General features: G+C 47.8%; 1 protein-coding gene across 3 annotated transcripts in view; it reads left to right on the top strand.

Annotated features, from left to right (window-relative positions):
* ANKRD35 (ankyrin repeat domain 35) overlaps positions 1–21194 on the top strand; it is a 71763-nt gene extending 50569 nt beyond the window's left edge. For 2 of the 3 annotated variants that reach the window (XM_066608722.1, XM_066608724.1), the window contains exons 4-13: positions 358–422; positions 590–647; positions 765–838; positions 1788–1894; positions 1987–2171; positions 3103–3146; positions 7915–10155; positions 14660–14749; positions 19108–19173; positions 19858–21194. In XM_066608722.1, the coding sequence (XP_066464819.1) occupies positions 358–422; positions 590–647; positions 765–838; positions 1788–1894; positions 1987–2171; positions 3103–3146; positions 7915–10155; positions 14660–14749; positions 19108–19173; positions 19858–19929 (3002 nt within the window). In that variant the 3' untranslated portion in view covers positions 19930–21194. The remainder of the gene's footprint in view (positions 1–357; positions 423–589; positions 648–764; positions 839–1787; positions 1895–1986; positions 2172–3102; positions 3147–7914; positions 10156–14659; positions 14750–19107; positions 19174–19857) is intronic. The other variant, XM_066608723.1, reaches the window with a different exon arrangement.
* The last annotated feature ends 310 nt before the right edge of the window (positions 21195–21504 follow it).

Here is a 21504-nt window from a genome sequence, read left to right as displayed (position 1 = left end):
CCCTCCTCTTTGTGTGCCACACTCATTACTATCCCCTCCACTCTCTGTGCCACACTCATTACTGTCCCCTCCTCTCTTTGTGTGCCACACTCATTTCTGTCCACTCCTCTCTTTGTTGCACACTCATTACTGTCCCCTCCTATTTTTGTGCTCCACTCATTTCTGTCCCCTCCTCTCTTTGTTCCACACTCATTACTGTCCCCTCCTCTCTTTGTGCCACACCCATTATTGACCTCTCATCTCCTTATGTGTTTCACGTTTACTACTGTCCGCTCATCTCCATGTATGTCACTGTTATTGGTGTCCCCTCATTTCCTGTGTGTCACAGTAATTACTGCCCCCTCTTCTCTCTGGTAGGTTTCACTGCTCTGCACCTGGCAGTAAGTGGTTGTCACCCGGAGTGCGTGAAGCTCCTGTTGCAGGTAGGTGACTATCATAAATGGCGACTGAGTTTTTCCAGAAGATATAACCAAATGTAATGTTTTTTTCCTAAGATGTTTTTACCTTTGAGCCTTCCTTGCCTCTTGCGGGATCATTTACCTCTATGTGATGGCAGACGCCTCCTTACTTTGCTGTTGTCTTCTTTTAGCGTGGCGCCCATGAGGATTCCATAGACTTCCACAGCCGAACGCCATTACATTGCGCTGGTGAGTCTGCGAGGAGCGATCAGCTGACGTATCCGCACACATACGGGTTTAGATTTGCATTACTGTATTATATTGTGTTTTACATGTTTCCAACATATCACTTATTTTGTTTTGCAGCCACTTCTGGATGCGTCTCCAGCGTGCTCCTCCTCTGTGACGCAGAAGACACGGTTCTAGATGCGGCGGATGATGTGAGTCCACCTCTGCAGCTCTTATTACCACCGTATGCAGCTGGTCTCTTCGTTGTCACTATATAACACTGCTCTCACGAAGGCATCTGTAAAAATGCAACATTGTCGAACGGTGTTTTTAAACGCTTTTCACGGCAGTTTTTAACGCACCCCATTATTGCAATGGGTGATGAGGTGCATTAAAACTCGCTGAAACGCACTAAAATAGAGAAGACATCATTCAAAAATCGCGGCGTTAGAAACGCTGCGCTCGAACGCTTGTGTGAGAAGCCATAATTGAAATCAATGGAGGCATCTTGCAGCATGTAGCGCGGCATTTCCAATGTTGTAAATATGGTCTGTGTGAGAGTGGTCTCGGGCGGACAGGATTCCACATGTGGGAGGCCCGCAGTGGATTCCGACCCTGTGTACCTGTTGTTGCTTGCCGTCCGTCATGTGCAGTACAGGTGGTTTTTTCCCCCAGTATGTGTATTTTCTGTGCTGTTGCTCAGCAATGACATGGGTACCCATTGCCCATACGCAATGTTAATTGCATATGGGCTGCGGGTCGGACAACTTCCATTGACTTCAATGGATGCTGTCCACACGGAATTCGCGGCAAAATAGAGCATGCTGCGTTTTTTTCTTCGCTCACAGATTACACATTTCGTATCCGCGAGTGTGAGTGAAAAAGCTAATTTACATATTTTTCAATGCCCGCGTTTTGCAGCGTAACTTTTGTGCGGACGCCCGTGTGAGCCTGGCCTAAGACTAACAGGAAATTCCAAGGGTCTGCTTATCAGCCCTGTTGCAGATCCCACGCTCACAGGGCTAATGTGTGTTGGAGGTTTGTGGGTTATCCGCTCAGCATTTGGACAGTAGGTCAGTGCTGCGGCTTGGAATGTGGGGGAAGTGTTGGTGATATAGGACTAAAAATTCCAAAAACCTCTTTGCTTTATATTGTGTTCAGGACGGTCGGACGCCGCTTATGATCGCCGCCCAACGTAACCATCCCACTGTTTGCTCCTTGCTGCTGGACCGCGGGGCTCAGGTGGACCTCTTTGACCGGGATCAGAAGTAAGTGTCCCTTCTGATTGCCATTTCGGCGATTCCTTGACGTTTCTTGAGATCTTCTGAGACTAACCGGGACACTTGCCTCTATGTGATAGGACAGCGCTGACTCTGGCCTGCGAAAAGGGCAACATCCAGGCTGTAGAGACTCTGATCACCAAAGGAGCAGACCCAACCGTGTTCGATAACAAGGGCTGCGATGCTCTGCATTACTCCACTCTGTGCAGGGATGAGGCCATCAGAAAACTGGTCCAAGCTGCCCTGGATCGTCGGAAAAATCACGGTGATTATTCACATTTCTGCCATTAGATACGCAAATCACCATCCACATCAATGTCCTCTAAGGCAGTAAGGGTGTGGGCTTTGGTGCGGATGGTTATTTGGTTCCACAGAATGTCTTGAATTACCAAAGAAGTGGACACTCATATGTAAATGGTCACTATTAAAAAATAGTTTTGAATGGGGCCGGAAAAAGCATTGCAGGGCGTGCAAAGTGCACAAGATGCAAGGTTTCCCATTGAAAACAACAGCCGCGCCAGAGAATCGCTACTTCCCTGAAGTGATGCGAGGCGTTTGTCACACAAAAACTCCTCGCATCTGCGGGGAAATTGCATATTGGGGAACGCAATATCGGGCCAAATTTCATGGCCCGATATCGTACTCGCCCGTGTAAAATTAGCCTAAGTTTGATACTCTTCAAAGAAACTCGGACCAATACAGCACTCGTAAAATTGCAATTTTCTTAAATGTGAATGCAATGCATTTTGTGAGAAAAACTCATTGCATTGTGGTAAATGTAGGGTTTTTATGCACATAAAAATTGCACGTTGTTTCAGAAATAAAAATAAAAAATGGAATCACACTGACATGATGATCACCTCTACATGTGAGTGTGCTGTGATTTTTTTTTTTTTTTTTTGCTGCTGTAGAAAATAATGGACGATATCGTCCAAAAATAAGATATGCTACAATTATTCTACCTCAGACTCACAGTCTAATAAAAAAATCACTCATGTGAATTCACCTATTGTAAATAATGGGTTCTTTTTACATGCAAGTTCTTTTCATATCGCAATTGGACAGAACATGAGCGTGAAAATCATTACAAATATACCTTTTTAAAATTTTATTATATGTATACAAGTGTTCTTCAATTTACAGAACATACGGCAAACAGAGAAACATCATCCTAATATAGAGTATTTTTCTCTTAGCAGAGACACACGCTCGAAGTTACAACAGCCTGGCTGGTTCTAAGGTATGTATTACACAGAGAGTGAGAGATATGAGCGAGAGAGAGAGAGAGAGAGAGAGAGAGAGAGAGAGATATGAGGGAGGAGATAGAGAGAGATATATATGAGGGAGGAGATAGAGAGATATGAGGGAGGAGATAGAGAGATATGAGGGAGGAGATAGAGAGATATGAGGGAGGAGAAAGAGAGAGATATGAGGGGAGAGAGAGAGAGATATGAGGGAGGGGAGAGAGAGAGATGAGATATGAGGGAGGGGACAGAGAGAGAGAGATGAGATATGAGGGAGGAGAGAGAGAGATATGAGGGAGGGGATAGAGAGAGAGAGAGATATGAGGGAGGAGATAGAGAGATATGAGGGAGGAGATAGAAAGAGAGATATGAAGGAGGAGATAGAGAGAGATATGAGGGAGGGGAGAGAGAGATATATGAGGGAGGAGATAGAGAGATATGAGGGAGGAGATAGAGAGATATGAGGGAGGAGAAAGAGAGAGAGAGATATGAGGTAAGGGAGAGAGCGAGAGAGATATGAGGGAGGGGGAGAGAGAGATGAGATATGAGGGAGGGGAGAGAGAGAGCGATGAGATATGAGGGAGGAGAGAGAGAGAGATATGAGGGAGGGGAGCAAGAGAGATATGAGGGAGGGGAGCAAGAGAGATATGAGGGAGGGGAGCAAGAGAGCTATGAGGGAGGGGAGCGAGAGAGATATGAGGGAGGGGAGCGAGAGAGATATGAGGGAGGGAAGCGAGAGAGATATGAGGGAGGGGAGCGAGAGAGATATGAGGGAGGGAAGGGAGAGAGATATGAGGGAGGGGAGAAAGAGAGATATGAGGGAGGCGAGCGAGAGAGATATGAGGGAGGGAAGCAAGAGAGATATGAGGGAGGCGAGCGAGAGAGATATGAGGGAGGAGATAGAGAGATATGAGGGAGGAGATAGAGAGATATGAGGAAGGAGATAGAGAGATATGAGGGAGGAGAAAGAGAGAAAGAGATATGAGGTAAGGGAGAGAGCGAGAGAGATATGAGGGAGGGGGGAGGGAGAGAGATGAGATATGAGGGAGGGGAGAGAGAGAGCGATGAGATATGAGGGAGGGGAGCAAGAGAGATATGAGGGAGGGGAGCGAGAGAGATATGAGGGAGGGGAGCGAGAGAGATATGAGGGAGGGGAGCGAGAGAGATATGAGGGAGGGGAGCGAGAGAGATATGAGGGAGGGGAGCGAGAGAGATATGAGGGAGGGGAGCGAGAGAGATATGAGGGAGGGAAGGGAGAGAGATATGAGGAAGGGGGGAGAGAGAGAGATATGAGGGAGGGGAGAAAGAGAGAGATATGAGGGAGGGGAGAAAGAGAGATATGAGGGAGGCGAGCGAGAGAGATATGAGGGAGGGGAGCGAGAGAGATATGAGGGAGGGAAGCGAGAGAGATATGAGGGAGGGAAGCGAGAGAGATATGAGGGAGGGGAGCAAGAGAGATATGAGGGAGGGGAGGGAGAGATATGAGGAAGGGGAGAGAGAGATAAGAGGAAGGGGAGAGAGACAGATAAGAGGGAGGGGAGAGAGACAGATAAGAGGAAGGGGAGAGAGATATGAGGGAGGGGAGAGAGAGATATATGAGGGAGGGAAGAGAGAGAGATATGAGGGAGGGAAGAAAGAGAGAGATGAGGGAGGGGAGAGAGAGATGTGAGGGAGGGGAGAGAGATATAAGGTAGAGGAGAGAGAGATATAAGGGAGAGGAGAGAGAGAGATGTGAGGGAGGGAAGAGGGAGAGAGATATGAGGGAGGGAAAAGAGAGAGAGAGATGGGGAGGGAGAGAGAGATATGAGGGAGGAGATAGAGAGATATGAGGGAGGAGATAGAGAGAGATATGAGGGAGGAGATAGAGAGAGATATGAGGGAGGGGAGAGAGAGAGATATGAGGGAGGAGATAGAGTGATATGAGGGAGGAGAGAGAGAGATATGAGGGAGGAGAAAGAGAGAGAGATATGAGGGAGGAGATAGAGAGATATGAGGGAGAAGAAAGAGAGAGAGATATGAGGGAAGGGAGAGAGAGATATGAGGGAGGGGAGAGAGAGAGATGAGATATGAGGAAGGGGACAGAGAGAGAGAGAGATGAGTTATGAGGGAGGAGAGAGAGAGATATGAGGGAGGAGATAGAAAGAGAGATATGAGGGAGGAAATAGAGAGAGATATGAGGGAGGGGAGAGGGAGATAAATGAGGGAGGAGATAGAGAGATATGAGGGAGGAGAAAGAGAGAGAGAGATATGAGAGAGGGGAGAGAGCGAGAGAGATATGAGGGAGGGGGGAGAGAGAAAGAGATGAGATATGAGGGAGGGGAGAGAGAGAGATGAGATATGAGGGAGGAGAGAGAGAGAGAGATATGAGGGAGGGGAGCAAGAGAGATATGAGGGAGGGGAGCGAGAGAGATATGAGGGAGGGGAGCGAGAGAGATATGAGGGACGGAAGGGAGAGAGATATGAGGGAGGGAAGGGAGAGAGATATGAGGGAGGGGAGAGAGCGATATGAGGGAGGGGAGAGAGAGAGATATGAGGGAGGGGAGAGAGAGAGATATGAGGGAGGGGAGAGAGAGAGATATGAGGGAGGCGAGCGAGAGAGATATGAGGGAGGGGAGCGAGAGAGATATGAGGGAGGGGAGCGAGAGAAATATGAGGGAGGGGAGCGAGAGAGATATGAGGGAGGGGAGCGAGAGAGATATGAGGGAGGGGAGGGAGAGATAAGAGGGAGGGGAGAGAGAGTTAAGAGGGAGGGGGGAGAGAGATAAGAGGGAGGGGGGAGAGAGATAAGAGGGAGGGGAGAGAGAGATAAGAGGGAGGGGAGAGAGACAGATAAGAGGGAGGGGAGAGAGACAGATAAGAGGGAGGGGAGAGAGACAGATAAGAGGGAGGGGAGAGAGACAGATAAGAGGGAGGGGAGAGAGACAGATAAGAGGGAGGGGAGAGAGACAGATAAGAGGGAGGGGAGAGAGATATGAGGGAGGGGAGAGAGAGATATATGAGGGAGGGAAGAGAGAGAGATATGAGGGAGGGGAGAAAGAGAGAGATGAGGGAGGGAAGAGAGATATGAGTGATGGGAGAGAGATATAAGGGAGAGGAGAGAGAGATATAAGGGAGAGGAGAGAGAGATATAAGGGAGAGGAGAGAGAGATATAAGGGAGAGGAGAGAGAGAGATGTGAGGGAGGGAAGAGGGAGAGGGATATGAGGGAGGGAAAAGAGAGAGAGATGGGGAGGGAGAGAGAGATATAAGGGAGAGAGATATGAGGGAGAGAGAGATATATGAGGGAAGGAAGGGAGAAAGAGACATAGGAGGAAGGGAGGGAGATATGAGGAAGGGAGGGAGATATGAGTGAGGGAAGGGAGAGAGATATGATGGAGGGAAGGGAGAGAGATATGAGGGAGGGAAGGTAGAGAGATATGAGGGAGGGAAGGGAGAGAGATATGAGAGAGGAAAGGGAGAGAGATATGAGGGAGGGAAGGGAGAGAGATATGAGGGAGGGAAGGGAGAGAAATATTAGGGAGGGGAGGGAGAGAGATATGAGGGAGGGAAGGGAGAGAGATATTAGGGAGGGAAGGGAGAGAGATATTAGGGAGGGAAAAGAGAGATATAAGGGAGAGGAGAGAGAGATATAAGGGAGAGGAGAGAGAAATGTGAGGGAGGGAAGAGAGAGATATGAGGGAGGGAAGGGAAAGCAATATGGGTGAGGGAAGGGAGAGAGATATGGGGGAGGGAAGGGAGAGATATGATGGATGGAAGGAATGGGGATAGAGATATAAGGGAAAGGAAGATGGGAGGGAGAGAGGTATGAGGGACGGAGAGAGATATGAGGGAGGGAGAGGAGATAGGAGGGAGTGAGAGATATAAGTGAGGGAGAGAGAGAGATGAGGGAGGGAGAAAGATATGAGAGATGGGAGGGAGAGATAGAGATATGAAGGAGAGAAGAGAGAGATGAGGGAAAGATGAAAGACAGCAAGATAGAAGGGGGAGAGACAGATGAGGAAGAAATATTAGGGAGAGAGAGACATGGAATAGAAAGAGAGTTGGGAGACAGGGAGATTAGAGAGATACGTGGGAGACAGAGTTCTGAGGGATAGATGTGAGAGAGACATACGGGAGAGAAAGAGAGAAGAGAGGGAGCAAGATATGGGAGATAGATAGACAGACAGTTTGCTAGAGAGACAAATGCAGATAGATATGAAATAAGTAGATTTTAGATAGATAGATAGATAGATAGATAGGATATCCTAAGTATCTATATTATAGCCACATTGTCCAACCCCCCCTCCCCTAAAAAATAACATTATAATTCTGAAAAGAAGCTGGTGTGGGTATCCGTGTGTTATTGATAATTACGCACTGACGACCCGCACACATGTCCCATATCAGCGAAGTGACAATCCAGTCATCCAATATTCTCCGCCCCCTCCAAATTACACGCTTTGCATTTCTCCGCAGCTCTATAAATATACCAGTGTAATAAAGAAGTCTTTTTCCTCTGGTAGCCTAAAAATGAAAGTGATCATTCACAAGCTGGAAAATATGTCTGTGAGGAGTAATAAAAGCAGGAATTATTTGTGCATGTAGCATTTACCCAGGATGACGGAGTGTGTCCTGAGATGGGTATCTGGTAATAGGTATAGGGAGGCAACAAACAGTCCCGGCAAAGATAGACAAGCAAAAACTCATTCTAGCGCTGCGGAATAAGTTGGCGCTATACAAATAAAGATTATTATTATTATTCTAATCACATATGTGTATATTTCAGGCTGTCCCTCAGACCCCTAGCAGAGAGCAGGAGCTGGTCAACATGTGGAAGAAAAGATATGAGGAAGAGCAAAAACGTGGCGTGTGGCTTCAAGGAGAGTTGATGATGAAGACCCATGATCTTGAAAGGATATCTGATGAACATACACTTGAGTGCAGCCGCGTCCGAGACCTGGCTGGTGCACTAGACCGTTTACTCAAGGATGATGGTGAAAAAAAGCGTCCTAAGACAGAAGATTACCATATCCCCAACACTTGTGGTCTGCTGACACGACTTCTTGAGCAGGTTAAGAACATGAAAGATCAGCAGCTGAAAGAACGCAACCATCTAGAAGAAACAATCAAAGACCTCAACGCCAAATCTACCAAGACTAGAACCACGGAGGAACTACACCAAGAAGAGATGAGACGTCTTCAGGGTGAAGTTGATGCTGCAAGAGAAGGAGAAGAAGCTGCCCTGAGGAGAGTGACGGAATTGGAGGGTCACTTAGAGAACATGAGGGAAGTATTGTCTCAGTTCGAGAAGAGAAAGCGGATACAGAGCACGGTTGTGGAAGATCTGCAGGATCAGATCTCAGAGGTCACACGTGAAAAGGAAGAGCTCCTGGTTCTGCTACAGAAACTGCAGGAGCCAGAAGTAAATGTAGATGACGTCCAGTTGAAGAGTCTTGAAAATGGGCAAGCTCTACCAGACAGCAACACACTCAGTGACTTTATAAAGAGATTAAAAAGTAATTGTATTCAGGTAGATATAAGACAAGATGATGGAGTACCCCAAGGAGGCTCTGGATACGTGCCAAAAGATGTCTTGGAGAGAACTGTTGATGATTGGAAGTCGTTAATCACACGTTTAGAGAATTATATGGTGGCAATTGAGAGACTGCAGAAAAGTGAAGTCACTGACAGATCAAAGGGGACTGACTCTGTACTAACGAATGGTGCCACTGAGAAGCAAAACAACGGGCACAAGCTAGCGAGAAATACCAGTGGACACTACAAGCAAATAGAGAATAACATACCTTGCTTACGGGCCAATGAAACGCAGCAAAGTAAAAACACTATAACGCAGCTGGATAGCGGGTCAGCCCATGCTGGTGACCTCACTAGGAGCACAGACTCCTTAAACCAAAAGGTTACAGAATTGGAGGCACATTTGTCATCTCTGAAGATGACTCATGACAACCTCCTTACCCGTATGAACCAAGTTGTTCAAGAAAAGCAGAATTTAGAAGAAGGACTCCTTGCTCTCCAAGAAAGCATGCAGTCAGAATATGCCATGAGACAAGAAACCGAGAAACGATGTAAGGATTACAAACACCAGACCTTAGTCCTGTCGGACGAGCTGTTGGCTGAACAAGACAAACTCAAAAAGTTGAACGCCAGACTTGAAGCTGAACAGCATGAAATGGTTGTTTTACGGGACAGTTTTCCTCCAGAAATCATTCAAGAAGAAAGCAGCAGATCCATACAAATCTTCAGTTCCGATATCTTGGAGGAGTTGTACTGGAATGTTGGAACCCTTGTAAGGAAATACAACGATGCCTTACAGGAGGTGACTGCTTTGCAGAAGGAGAACCTTAAGCTTCTGGAGGACCAGGTGCAGACGATATCGATGACCGAACACAAAAACATTCTCAATGAGATCAAGAACCAGTTACATGCCAAGATCAGAGAGACTGAGGATCTAAAGCAAAGGTTGTTCCAAACGGTGGGCAACGTGGTAGAACTTAAAGAACAGTTGGCAGCTCAAACGTCCAACTCTGTTCCTAAAGAAGAGTTCGAAAGCCGCTTAGTGGACCTGGAAAGAATAGTTATGTCTTTGAAGGAGGAGAACGAGGCATGCAAAGTGGCTGTGGAGGGAAAATGTGAAGAAGTCATAAACCTCAAACAACAACTCGAACAAGAGTCTGAAGAGAGGCAGACTTTACGGCTCAAGGAGGCAAGCGTGGATCAGGAGGTCGAAAAAGTCAGGGGTGGTCTGGAGATCCAGATTCAAGCTTTACGGGAGGAAATGCAGGGGCTTTCTGAGAAACATATTCAGGCTTCAAAGGAAAGTGAGGGCTGCAAAGAAATGCTTTCATCTGAGAAAGAGAAGGTGCTACTTCTAGAGGGAAAAATTCAGGAGCTGATGGAAGAAGCGGACAAGTTGAGGATCCAATCCCAGAAATATCAGGAAGAAAATCACCTACTTAATGAGAAGTATGAAGACATCTCCAGAGCATCCCAGGAGAAACAGGGAGAGGTTAGTGAACAATATCCATAAAGGGAATTCTTTCTTTTCATTGTCTTCTACAAGGATAGAAGAATTGGGGGACATGGTGTGAAAAGAGAGAGGTGTATATGAGTCTGGTGGACAGGAACAGAGTTGTCATCAGAAGCCTACTACTATGTCAGTAAAGGAGTTGTCAAGTGAGGCTAAATACTTTGAGACCGTACCATGTGACCTGCTGTCGCAACCGGGCCAGAGGTGGAGGGACCACTCTTTGTGTCCATCGCGTCATAAAGAGGGCTGCCAGTTCTGCTCATCTTAATAACTAAGTCAGCCCCCTTCTACGCATCAGCCATAATAATTTAAGGGGGGCTGGTTTAGTATTAAGATGAGCTGAACAATCCCATTGATAACGTGACGGGCAGAGAGACTAAGGAGCATATCACATGATCCGTTTACAGGTCCGGGCCTGCAAGTTCTGACACAGCAGGTCCATGTAAGTATTTAGCCTCCCAAGACAACCCACTTAACACCTTCACTCTCCAGGATGTAAAATACACGTCTGAGAAGTGGTTCCCGCAAATGGATGTAAACTTACATCCTCTGGATGGTACAGGCCTAGAAGCTGAGCCCGCAGCGGGAGCCAGTGGTGACTGACAGCCGGCCTCCCACTGCAGCAGTAGGGATTAGTGAGAACACAATCACCGCTCCTAACACAATAAATGGCATTATCAAACGTCAAAATGTAAAGGGAGGAAGGGGTGCTCCCTCTGTGACACCATCTGCCCTCCGCCATGTAATTGCAGAAAACCGGTGGGTTGTCATGGCAACCGGACACCAGACAATGGCCATGGTCTGCCGTGGCCTGTGATCGCCATGATTAGAAGTACTGCAGTGTATTCCCAATGCAATCATAGCATCACAGGTTCATAAAAAATGTAAAAAAAAACACACAAAAATAGTTAAAAAAAACAACCTTTTGTGCACTTTCCCCTCTTTTTGTTTAAAAAAACCCACGTTTGGTATTGCCACATCCATAAAAACCTGTACAATTGAACACTTTTTTTCCTGCATGGCAAACACTATAGAAAAACTATGCAGAAAACAGATCCAAAATGCTTTTTTTGTTCATTTCGCTTTCCTAAAAAACACACATTAAAAGTGATCAAAAAAGCCATATGTACACCAAAATGGCACCGATAAAAACTGCAGCACATTATGCTAAAAAATTGCCATTACAGAACTCTGTCCATTGAAAAATTAAAAAACGTTATGGGACTTTGAATGCAACAATACAAGAAAAAAAATTCATCCACAGGTCCCAACACCTCTTAACAGTCTGGTCAGACGCTGCTCTCTACTGGTGGTCTGTAAGGGGCATTCTGAGCCCGGTCGCCTTGTGTGCCCCATCCACTGGTCCCAACACCTCCTAACAGTCTGGCCAGACGCTCCTCTCTACTGGTGATCCGTAAGGGGCGTCCTAAGCCCTGTCGCCTTGTGTGCCCCCATCCAATGGTCTCAACACCTCCCAACAGTCTGGTCAGATGCTCCTCTCTACTGGTGGTCTGTAGGGGATGTCCTGAGCCCGGTCACTTTGTGTGCCCTCACACCTTCACTGGTCCCAACACCCAATAAAAGTCTGGTCAGACACCCCTCTCTACTGGTAGTATGTAGGGGGCGTCCTTAACCTGGTCACATTGTGTGCCCCCATTCACTGGTCCCAGCACCCCCTAACAGTCTGGTCAGAAGCTCCTCTCTAATGGTGGTCTGTCGGTGGGCCCGGTCACCTTGTGTGCCCTCACACCTTCATTGGTCCCAACACCCCTAACAGTCTGTTCAGATGCTCCTCTCTACTGGTAGTCTGTAGGGGCGTCCTGAGCCAGTCACCTTGTGTGCCCTCACACCTCCACTGGTCCCAACACCCCGTAACATTCTGGTCAGACAGTCCTCTCTACTGGTGGTCTGTAGGGGGCGTCCTGTGCCTGGTCACCTTGTGTGCCACCATCCACTGGTCCCAACACCTCCTAACAGTCTGGTCAGACGCTCCTCTCCACTGGTGGTCTGTAGGGGCGTCATCAGCCCGGTCTCCTTGTGTGTCCCCCTCCACTGGTCCCAACACCTCCGAACAGTCTGATCAGATTCTCTTCTTTACTGGCAGTCTGTAGGGGGCGTCCTGAGCCCAGTCACCTTGTGTGCCCTCACACATCCACTGGTCCCAACACCCCTTACTGTCTGGTCAGATGCTCCTCTCTACTGGTGGTTTGTAGGGGGCATCCTGACCTCGGTCACCTTGTGGGACCTCAGACATCCACTGGTCCCAACACCCCCTAACAGTCTGGTCAGATGCTCCTTTCTACTGGTAGTCTGTAGGGGTGTCCTGAGCCAGTCACCTTGTGTGCCCTCACACCTCCACTGGTCCCAACACCCCGTAACATTCTGGTCAGACAGTCCTCTCTACTGGTGGTCTGTAGGGGGCGTCCTGTGCCTGGTCACTTTGTGTACCACCATCCACTGGTCCCAACACCTCCTAACAGTCTGGTCAGACGCTCCTCTCCACTGGTGGTCTGTAGGGGCGTCATCAGCCCGGTCTCCTTGTGTGTCCCCCTCCACTGGTCCCAACACCTCCGAACAGTCTGATCAGATTCTCTTCTCTACTGGCAGTCTGTAGGGGGCGTCCTGAGCCCAGTCACCTTGTGTGCCCTCACATATCCACTGGTCCCAACACCCCTTACAGTCTGGTCAGACGCTCCTCTCTACTGGTGGTTTGTAGGGGGCATCCTGACCTCGGTCACCTTGGGTGCCCTCACACATCCACTGGTCACAACACTTCCTTACAGTCTGGTCAGACGCTCCTCTCTACTGGTGATTTGTAGAGGGGGGGCCTGATCCCGGTCACCTTGTGGGATCTCAGACATCCACTGGTCCCAACACCCCCTAACAGTCTGGTCAGATGCTCCTCTCTACTGGTGGTCTGTAGGGGCGTCCTGAGCCCGGTCACCTTGTGTGCCCCCACCCATCCACTGGTGCCAACACTTCCTTACAGTCTGGTCAGACGCTCCTCTCTACTGGTTATTTGTAGGTGGTGTCCTGAGCCCGGTCACCTTGTGGGATCTCACACATCCACTGGTCCCGACACCCCCTAACAGTCTGGTCAGACCGTCACCTTGTGTGCCCTCATCCACTGTTCCCAACACCTCCTAATAATTTGGTCAGGTGCTCCTCTCTACTGGTGGTCTGTAGGCGGCGTCCTGAGCCTGGTCACCTTGTGTGCCCTCACACATCCACTGGTCCCAACACCCCCTAACAGTCTGGTCAGACCGTCACCACTACTGGCGGTCTGTAGGGGGCGTCCTGAGCCCGGTCGCTTTGTGTGCCATCATGCATACACTTGTCCCATCACCTAACAGTCTGGTTAGATGCTCCTCTCTACTGGTGGTCTGTAGGAGGCGCCCTGAGCCTGGTCACCTTGTGTGACTTCACACATACACAGTCCCAACACCCCCTAACAGTCTGGTCAGACAGTCCTCTCTACTGGTAGCCTGTGGGGGACGTCCTGAGCCCAGTCGCTTTGTGTGTCCTTATGCATCCACTGGTCCCAACACCTCCTAACAGTCTGTTCAGACGCCCCTCTCTACTGGTGGTCTCTCGGGGGGGCCTGAGCCCGGTCACCTTGTGTGCCCACACGCATACAGTTGTCCAACACCTCCTAACAGTCTGGTCAGAACAGTCCTCTCTACTGGTGGTCTGTAGGGGGCGCCTGAGCCCGGTCACTTTGTGTGCCCCCATCCACTGGTTCCAACACTTCTTAACAGTCTGGACAGAACGGCCCAGGTGGGCGACAATTCGTTCATACGACCATCCAGCTACTCACATCCCAATATTTCGCTCCTCTCAGACTCTGGTAATTGGGTGAAATCTCTTCTTTGTGTTGTAGAGGCGTCTAGTGGTCAACAAGCTCCACATAAGCAGAAGAAGAGATTACTACACACAGGGAGCCTCCAAGAACTTTTTATAGGCCAAGGGGGAACCACTTTTAGAGTCTCATTAAACTCTTCCTAACATACGTGTGTGGAGGAAGTCGTAAGAAATTGTATAGGTGCCAACTGCATTACACAGCTGGGATTGGAGATAAATGTCAATCCTGACTGTTTAACCTCTTAGATGCCAATAGGTCAACAGCAACCATGGCATCTAAGTGGTTAGACAAACGGAAGAGACTTCCTTTGTCACCTATTCACCACCTCTTCTCTCCCCCATGTGATCACAAGGTGTCATGCGGGTGTCATGGCAGTGAAGGGCCTAGTGAAGGCTTCCGATCCTACCATTGTAGGATGCCCATAACACCCAGCCTAGTAATAGGAAGGCAGTACAGCCACAATACCTTGTATTACAGAAATATTACAGTCACATGGTTAGGTTCCCTTGTAGGAGTCGTTCACCCCGCAGAAAGCAAGCGCTCGCACTGCTCCATCGCCATAAAAATACAGATTTACGGATGCAGCACAGTTGGCTAAAGCAAAGTTTCCATTTCCCTAAGGTGGAGGAATCCATGAAGGAGGTGGAGTCATTGACCCAAGAGATCGACCAGCAACAGAAGCGGTGTGAGGAGCTGCTTGCTAAACTCGAGGTATGCCATTAGTTGGCAGGTTGGGATAGTCGTCTTACACTTAGAGGGGTTATTCTGAGACTAGCAAAAAAAGTTTTAGAGGCTGCAAATGGTGTAAAATAAAGAAATAATGCGCACGCACCTCCTTAAGTGCCCCGTGCCACCAGGAGCCCGCTCCCCAACACTTCAGTCCTGGAAGAAACTGGGGCAGTCATGTGCTGTTCATGTGACTGCTCAGCCAATCACAGGCTTAAACACATGGGAGTGTTTTTGTCTTGATATGCGTCCGTGATCATCACGGCCGCATAATGGGATGAAGCGGAACTAGCAGGACCTGCACGTAATTAATGGGACCCATCTTCCCGCTGTTTTTTCAAAATTGCGGGCTATGGTGCGGAGTTTGAATGTCCAGAGAAAAAAAAATGTTCATGCACAACTATGCTCCGTAGCGGCGAGCATAGTTGCGCATATGGCTGTGTGAAACCTCACTGCAGCTGTGATTTTGCCATGAACAGTTCGTGAGTAATGATGAGCGAACGTACTCGTTAAGGGGGATTTCGCAATCGAGCATCGCTATTTTCGAGTACCTGACTACTCGGGTGAAAAGATTCGGGGGGCGCCGGGGGTGACCGGGGGGTTGCAGAGGGGAGTGGGGGGGAGGAGAGAGAGAGCTCCCCCCAGTTCCCCACTGCTACCCCTCGCTCCACCAGACCACCCCCTGCCCCCCGGCGCCCCCCGAATCTTTTCACCCGAGTAGCCAGGTACTCGAAAATAGCGATGCTCGATTGCGAAATCGCCCTTAACGAGTACGTTCGCTCATCTCTATTCGTGAGCGCTGAAGCTTGACTGGTCACATGTAGCATGAACGGCATCGGACCATCACTGCTTCTCCTGCGCTGGACGAGGGGGGCACATGCCGAGGTGAGTGCGCCGTATTTCGTTATTATACACCATTCCCTGCGCCTGCTTTTTGTAATTTACGTGTAACAACTGGTGCGATTTTTGAACATAGATCATTGTTATGCTAATGTCATTATTGTACGAACATCCAGATTTATTAAAGTTTATTATCCGGCTGCTTATCTGACTGGGGGGCGGTCTTCATGTAAGACAAAATGTGCCATTTCCTATTAGAATTTCTCCACTAGGAGGCAGGCTTTCATTATTGTCTATGCATGACATTCATATCACCTTACCATGGGGCTCACTCACGTGCGTAAAATACACAACAAGCGGGCATGTAGATGTGTATGTTAAACCCGCAGCTTATATCGGGGCATAATACGTAGAAAAAAGAACATGCTATGGATTTTTTTCACAAGCATGAAAAAAATGCTAGTGTGAGTGGCCCAATAGAAATCAATGGGCACTTAGCGCTGCATATTATGCGTCTGAAAAGTACATGGCCACATACGTCCGCGTGAGTGAGCCCTCACATGCAATTATCACAGTTCTAACGAATCATTGGATATACATAAATGATAATGAGTTTCAGCCAGGCAAGAATTAGGAATGTACGACTGATCACCTTTGAGGCTGCGGGGATTTATCCCACTAAAGGGTCACAATTATCGCGCAAAATTCGTTCAAATGAATGGAAATGGAAGATAATCGTTATATCAAAATGCAAAGCAATCATTTACTATTGTTTACTTATCATTATCACTGAGTTCCACACAACATAAAAATAATCACTGACTTCCTGCTGCGTCTTAATGCTCCCCGCTCAGCGCTTCACATAGAATGAGAGACGTCAGAGATACTTAGCGATCTGTCTGTCTAAACACTCTGAACAACTAGCAGTGACGTCACCCGCTCGTACAGATTGTTTAGCGGACAGTCGTTCTGTATAAATGGGGCATTACACACATTGCTGTTATCGTCTCTCGTGTGGCTGATAACAAAGAACAATAGCTTCCAGTTAAGGCTGATCTTTTGATCTTCCAGTTAAGACATCTTTTGAGCGATAATCGTTGTGTATAACTGCACTGACAATGTGCAGTTTTCGTTAAAGCCCCATTCACACCAGCAAATGATCGCTCAAACGATAGCTTGAGTGACAGTTTTGAGTGATCATTTTGCATAAGTATAAATTGGTATTGAAAGGGGTTGTCCCGCGCCGAAACGGTTTTTTTTTTTTTTTCAACCCCCCCCCCCCCCGTTCGGCGCGAGACAACCCCGATGCAGGGGTTAAAAAAGAACACCGGAGAGTGCTTACCTGAATCCCCGCGCTCCGGTGACTTCTTACTTACCTGCTGAAGATGGCCGCCGGGATCTTCTCCCTCGGTGGACCGCAGGGCTTCTGTGCGGTCCATTGCCGATTCCAGCCTCCTGATTGGCTGGAATCGGCACGTGACGGGGCGGAGCTACATGGAGTCGGCATCCTGCACGAGCGGCCCCATTGAGAAAAGAAGAAGACCCGGACTGCGCAAGTGCGGCTAATTTGGCCATTAGACGGCGAAAATTAGGCGGGCTCCATGGAAACGAGGACGCTAGCAACGGAGCAGGTAAGTGAAAAACTTCTTATAACTTCTGTATGGCTCATAATTAATGCACAATGTACATTACAAAGTGCATTAATATGGCCATACAGAAGTGTATAGACCCACTTGCTGCTGCGGGACAACCCCTTTAAGTAGCCACTCAGCTACTTAATTACCAATTATGTATGCAAATGAAGCCTTCCCTGAATGCAGTTAATAGGCCCAGGGCTATTATCTGCGCTCAGATTCTTTATTCTCCACAGGGAAATAATGCTATCAGCACTCCCCGTGGAGAACTACTGATAAAAGTGAAGGACGATTTTTAGGTGGGCTTGAATTTAATGATCAGCTAACAGAGGCCGAAAAGCGGACGATGGGCGCACACTTACACGCACCGATTATTGCTCAAACGATCGCTGATTAGCGATTTTTTTTTTTAGAAATCATCGGCTGGTGTAAATGGGCCTTAAGCCGTCGCTGATCTTTCAGCATGCTGAAAGATCAGCGATCAGCCTTATCAGGAATTCACAGCGGGATACAGCTGATACTATTGCTACCTGAAGACAGGCGGGGTATGAAGAACACAGCTGTCCAACTGTGTTCTTCATCCCCTGCTCGGAGTGCTCAGCTGTATAACAACCGGTAGCTCCGAGCGGGGAACAGCTGGATGCAGAAGACAAGCGGTCCCGCTTGTCTTCTGCATCCGCCGCTCAGAGTGCTCGGCTTTATAACAGCTGGACGCTCCGATCAGAGAACAGCTGGATGCATCCCCCGCTCGTAGCGCAAGGTGATCGCTCAATGTTTAAGCGATCATCTTGCGCTATAAAGGCACCCAACGAATATCGCTCAAAAGATTTTTTGAGCGATAATCGTTGTGTCTAAACCAGGCTTTACATGCACAATGTAGGGTCGGTCTCACACAACCAGATTTGGATTGCGGAATCCGCGACCTGTGCAGACGATCTGCAGTATTCCGCATCCTTTAACAAGAATAGAGCATTGCAATGTCCTCTCCCATGAGCAAACAGCGATTGCGATTTCCGCTTGCGGAAATAAAATCACAGCATGCTCTATTCTTGTACGGATTCTATGCAGACAGCTTCTGTTGAAGTCAATGGAAGCCATCTGACCCGTGGCCCTTCCACATTTGACATTGCAGATAGGTCGCGGGGAAAAAAACATGTGAAAAAAAATCTGTACTGTGCATATCCAACGGTGAGCTGTCCAGGCTATCCACAATGCAAATGTTAACATGCGGCCACCATTGGAGTCGGATTCCGCTGCAGGCTTCTGTATGCAGAATCCGACCCATCCATGTGAGGCCCGCCTAAAAACGAAAATCGCTCACAGACTGACTGTTTACAAGGACTAATCATCGTTTCAATCTTCATGTCTGCACAGTCCGAACAACAAGCAAACAAATTATTGTTCGCCGGCCCGATCCTGCAGGCATTTACACTTAAAGGGGTTTTCCGGCGAGAATACTACTGATGATTATCCTCGTAGGTCATCAATAGTTGATCTGCTGGGGTCCGTCACTCAGGACCCCGACCGATCAGCTGAGCAGGTGCATGCTGTTAACGTCATAAATATAAAGAGCTCAGAGCGGAAGTCTTGGCGCCGACCTCTGTGTAGTGGCTGGTGCTTGTAACTGCAGGCACAGAAATAATCAGAAATCGTTCAGTATGAACCCCGCCATCCACTTAATCATGAATAGTGATTCATTCACGTATCATTCGTCATTCATGTTATGCATAAACATCATCGCCGTTGTTTGCCGTAAATTTCCAGGTATTTCTGGACGAAAAAATGTAAGCGAGTATCATTCGCTCGTTCCAATGATGAATTTCTTTACATAGGAGCCGCACTCACAAACTCTTGTTTTTTTTCTAACAGGACACCAATAAACATCATCAAGAAATCATCTCCATTTACAGGACTCACCTCCTCAACGCAGCTCAGGTACAGAAAGCTGAGCGTCAAGGGGGAGGGGCTAGTAGAGCTGGTCATGCTGGGGACAGTTTGCTCCTGACCCTGGGGTGTAGGGTAAACCTGTATATGACCTCATGGGAAGACAACCCCCTAGACTGCAGCACCCTGTCTATTTCATCGTATGCTTGTAAAGCCTAAAGACCGGCAAACACGTCTGATGGCGTTCAAACCCACCATTTTCAGCACAACCAGTTGGATGTATATGGGGTGAGACGGGGGAGATGGCTGTCAGTAGAATGAGGGTTTGTGTGTGGGCATCTCAAGGGTGGCTTCATGCAAGCACATATTTTGCGTTGTTTTTAATGGGTTCATTCATAGTTTTGCTTTTGCGCACGCATAAAAACCCCCAACATGCTCTATTTTTGTGTGCATTTGCGCACCTAGGGCACCATAGGAGTCTATGGCGCTGCGCAAATGCGCACCCAATCCCCGCAAGATTGCACAATGAAATGCGCAATTTCACAGGGAAATCTAAAAGACCATGGAGTAATTGGGCTGCACAGCCTCTTAAATCTTGGTGCGGGGGTGTGCAGCCCTGATGTGAACGATCCCTGGCAGCGCAAAAAGTACAGTAAAATGATAGCGCAACCTCTAGTGTGCGAAAAGCGTACAATCTAAAGAGCGTCTAATGCAATTAAGACTCTCCCCTCACAGGGTCACATGGATGAAGACGTCCACCTCACCTTACACTGGATTCTGAAGATGCAGAATGAAATGGTTTACTAACTGAAGGATAAAACGTGACATTTGGCGCCACATTTCTGACCGTCCTCACACGCGGCTGCTGAAACGTGATATTTATGGATAAGAAGCGTCAAAGTCCTACAGCCTGGAAACGGACCAATGAAGCTGCCATATTGGTTCATCTCCAACTCCTGATGTGCCTTATAACGTGCCTGTAAATACTCCATGTGCCAATAGCTTCTCCTGTGTCCAGATAGCAGAACTCTATTATACTTATCCGGTTTCGTCCGGATTTCTGTTGTTTATATATTTAATACGTTATACGTTGAGGATCCGGTCATTAAAAAATGACACAAAAGTGACGACATTTAATGTTCCTTGTAAGATTGAGTGCCGTCCCTGTTATTCTCATATGACACAGCCGCACCCCGATGTATCATGAGACTGTAAGAAAGTTTATAGGGGTTCTACCAGAATCACAAGTTCTCCCCTCCACAGGAGATCCACAGGATAGGGCAGACCCTGACCGATCTTGGGAATGGGAATCCCGTGTCCCGCTCTGCTTTCACTGTGGGTGTCTCTTCTTCTGCAGCAGGGAAGTCACTCTGAATGGAGCGCTGGCCGAATATGTGCAGTCAGCGCTCTATTCATTTCAATGGGAGTGATAGGAATACCTGAGCGGGTTCCAGGTCCTTGTCACTCCACACCCTGAAGAAGCTGTAGCACCATGACGGTATCACTGATGAATCATGATTGGCTGAGGGGATTGGTCAGATGTACAATGGTACATGACTGCTGCAGCTTCTTCCAGTACCAGAGTGGTGGGGACTGGGTTTTCCGTGCTTGACAAGAGGGACCTCTGGCCCAGTGAGTTTAGCCAAGGGCCTGTTAAGACTTTGTTATTCTGTCCATCTAGAGGGCCAACTATTGGCCCTCTTACACTGCCCGATCAGGCAGAAGAATGTTTGGGTGATTGTTTGTGTCCAATAATTGGGCCCCCAAAGTGCTAGTTGGCTGGAAAATAACTAGTCATCAGGGGCCTGGATGCAAGAGTTCAGCTCGGCCCCCCCTGTACCTATGCCTAAACTGCGCTGCCTACGGCTGCAAAACGAATTTACATATATGATCTGCCCCTTGGCATAAGCTTTCCAAACATGACTGATTTCCTGGACTTGCCTTAGGCTGTGTTCGTGTTTTTTGTTGTATTTTTGAACAACAATTAAAAAAAACACAAACTGCATGTGATATTCAAAAGCCACATACATTTTTTAAAAACTGCATACACTATTAAAAACCGCATGTGTTTTTTATGCATTTTTTAATTGTGTGTAAAGTGTGCATTTATATACAGGAGATACTTAGGTTATACCAGTATGGTCCATATCACTATATACAGTGAGATGTATAACATATACTAGCTGTACATATATAATTATATACAGGAGATACCCAGGTTATACCAGCATGCTCCATGTTGCTATATCCAGGAGATGTACAACTATTATCAGCTGTACATTTATAATTATATACAGGAGATGTATAACGTATACCAGCTGTACATATACAATTACATACAGGAGATACCCAGATTATAACAGCATGGTCCATATCACTATA

This window comes from Eleutherodactylus coqui, chromosome 6 (assembly GCF_035609145.1).
Source record: "Eleutherodactylus coqui strain aEleCoq1 chromosome 6, aEleCoq1.hap1, whole genome shotgun sequence".
NCBI lineage: Eukaryota > Metazoa > Chordata > Amphibia > Anura > Eleutherodactylidae > Eleutherodactylus > Eleutherodactylus coqui.
The sequence above is the reverse complement of the archived record's forward strand: the minus strand, read 5'-3'. Positions and strand labels throughout refer to the sequence as shown.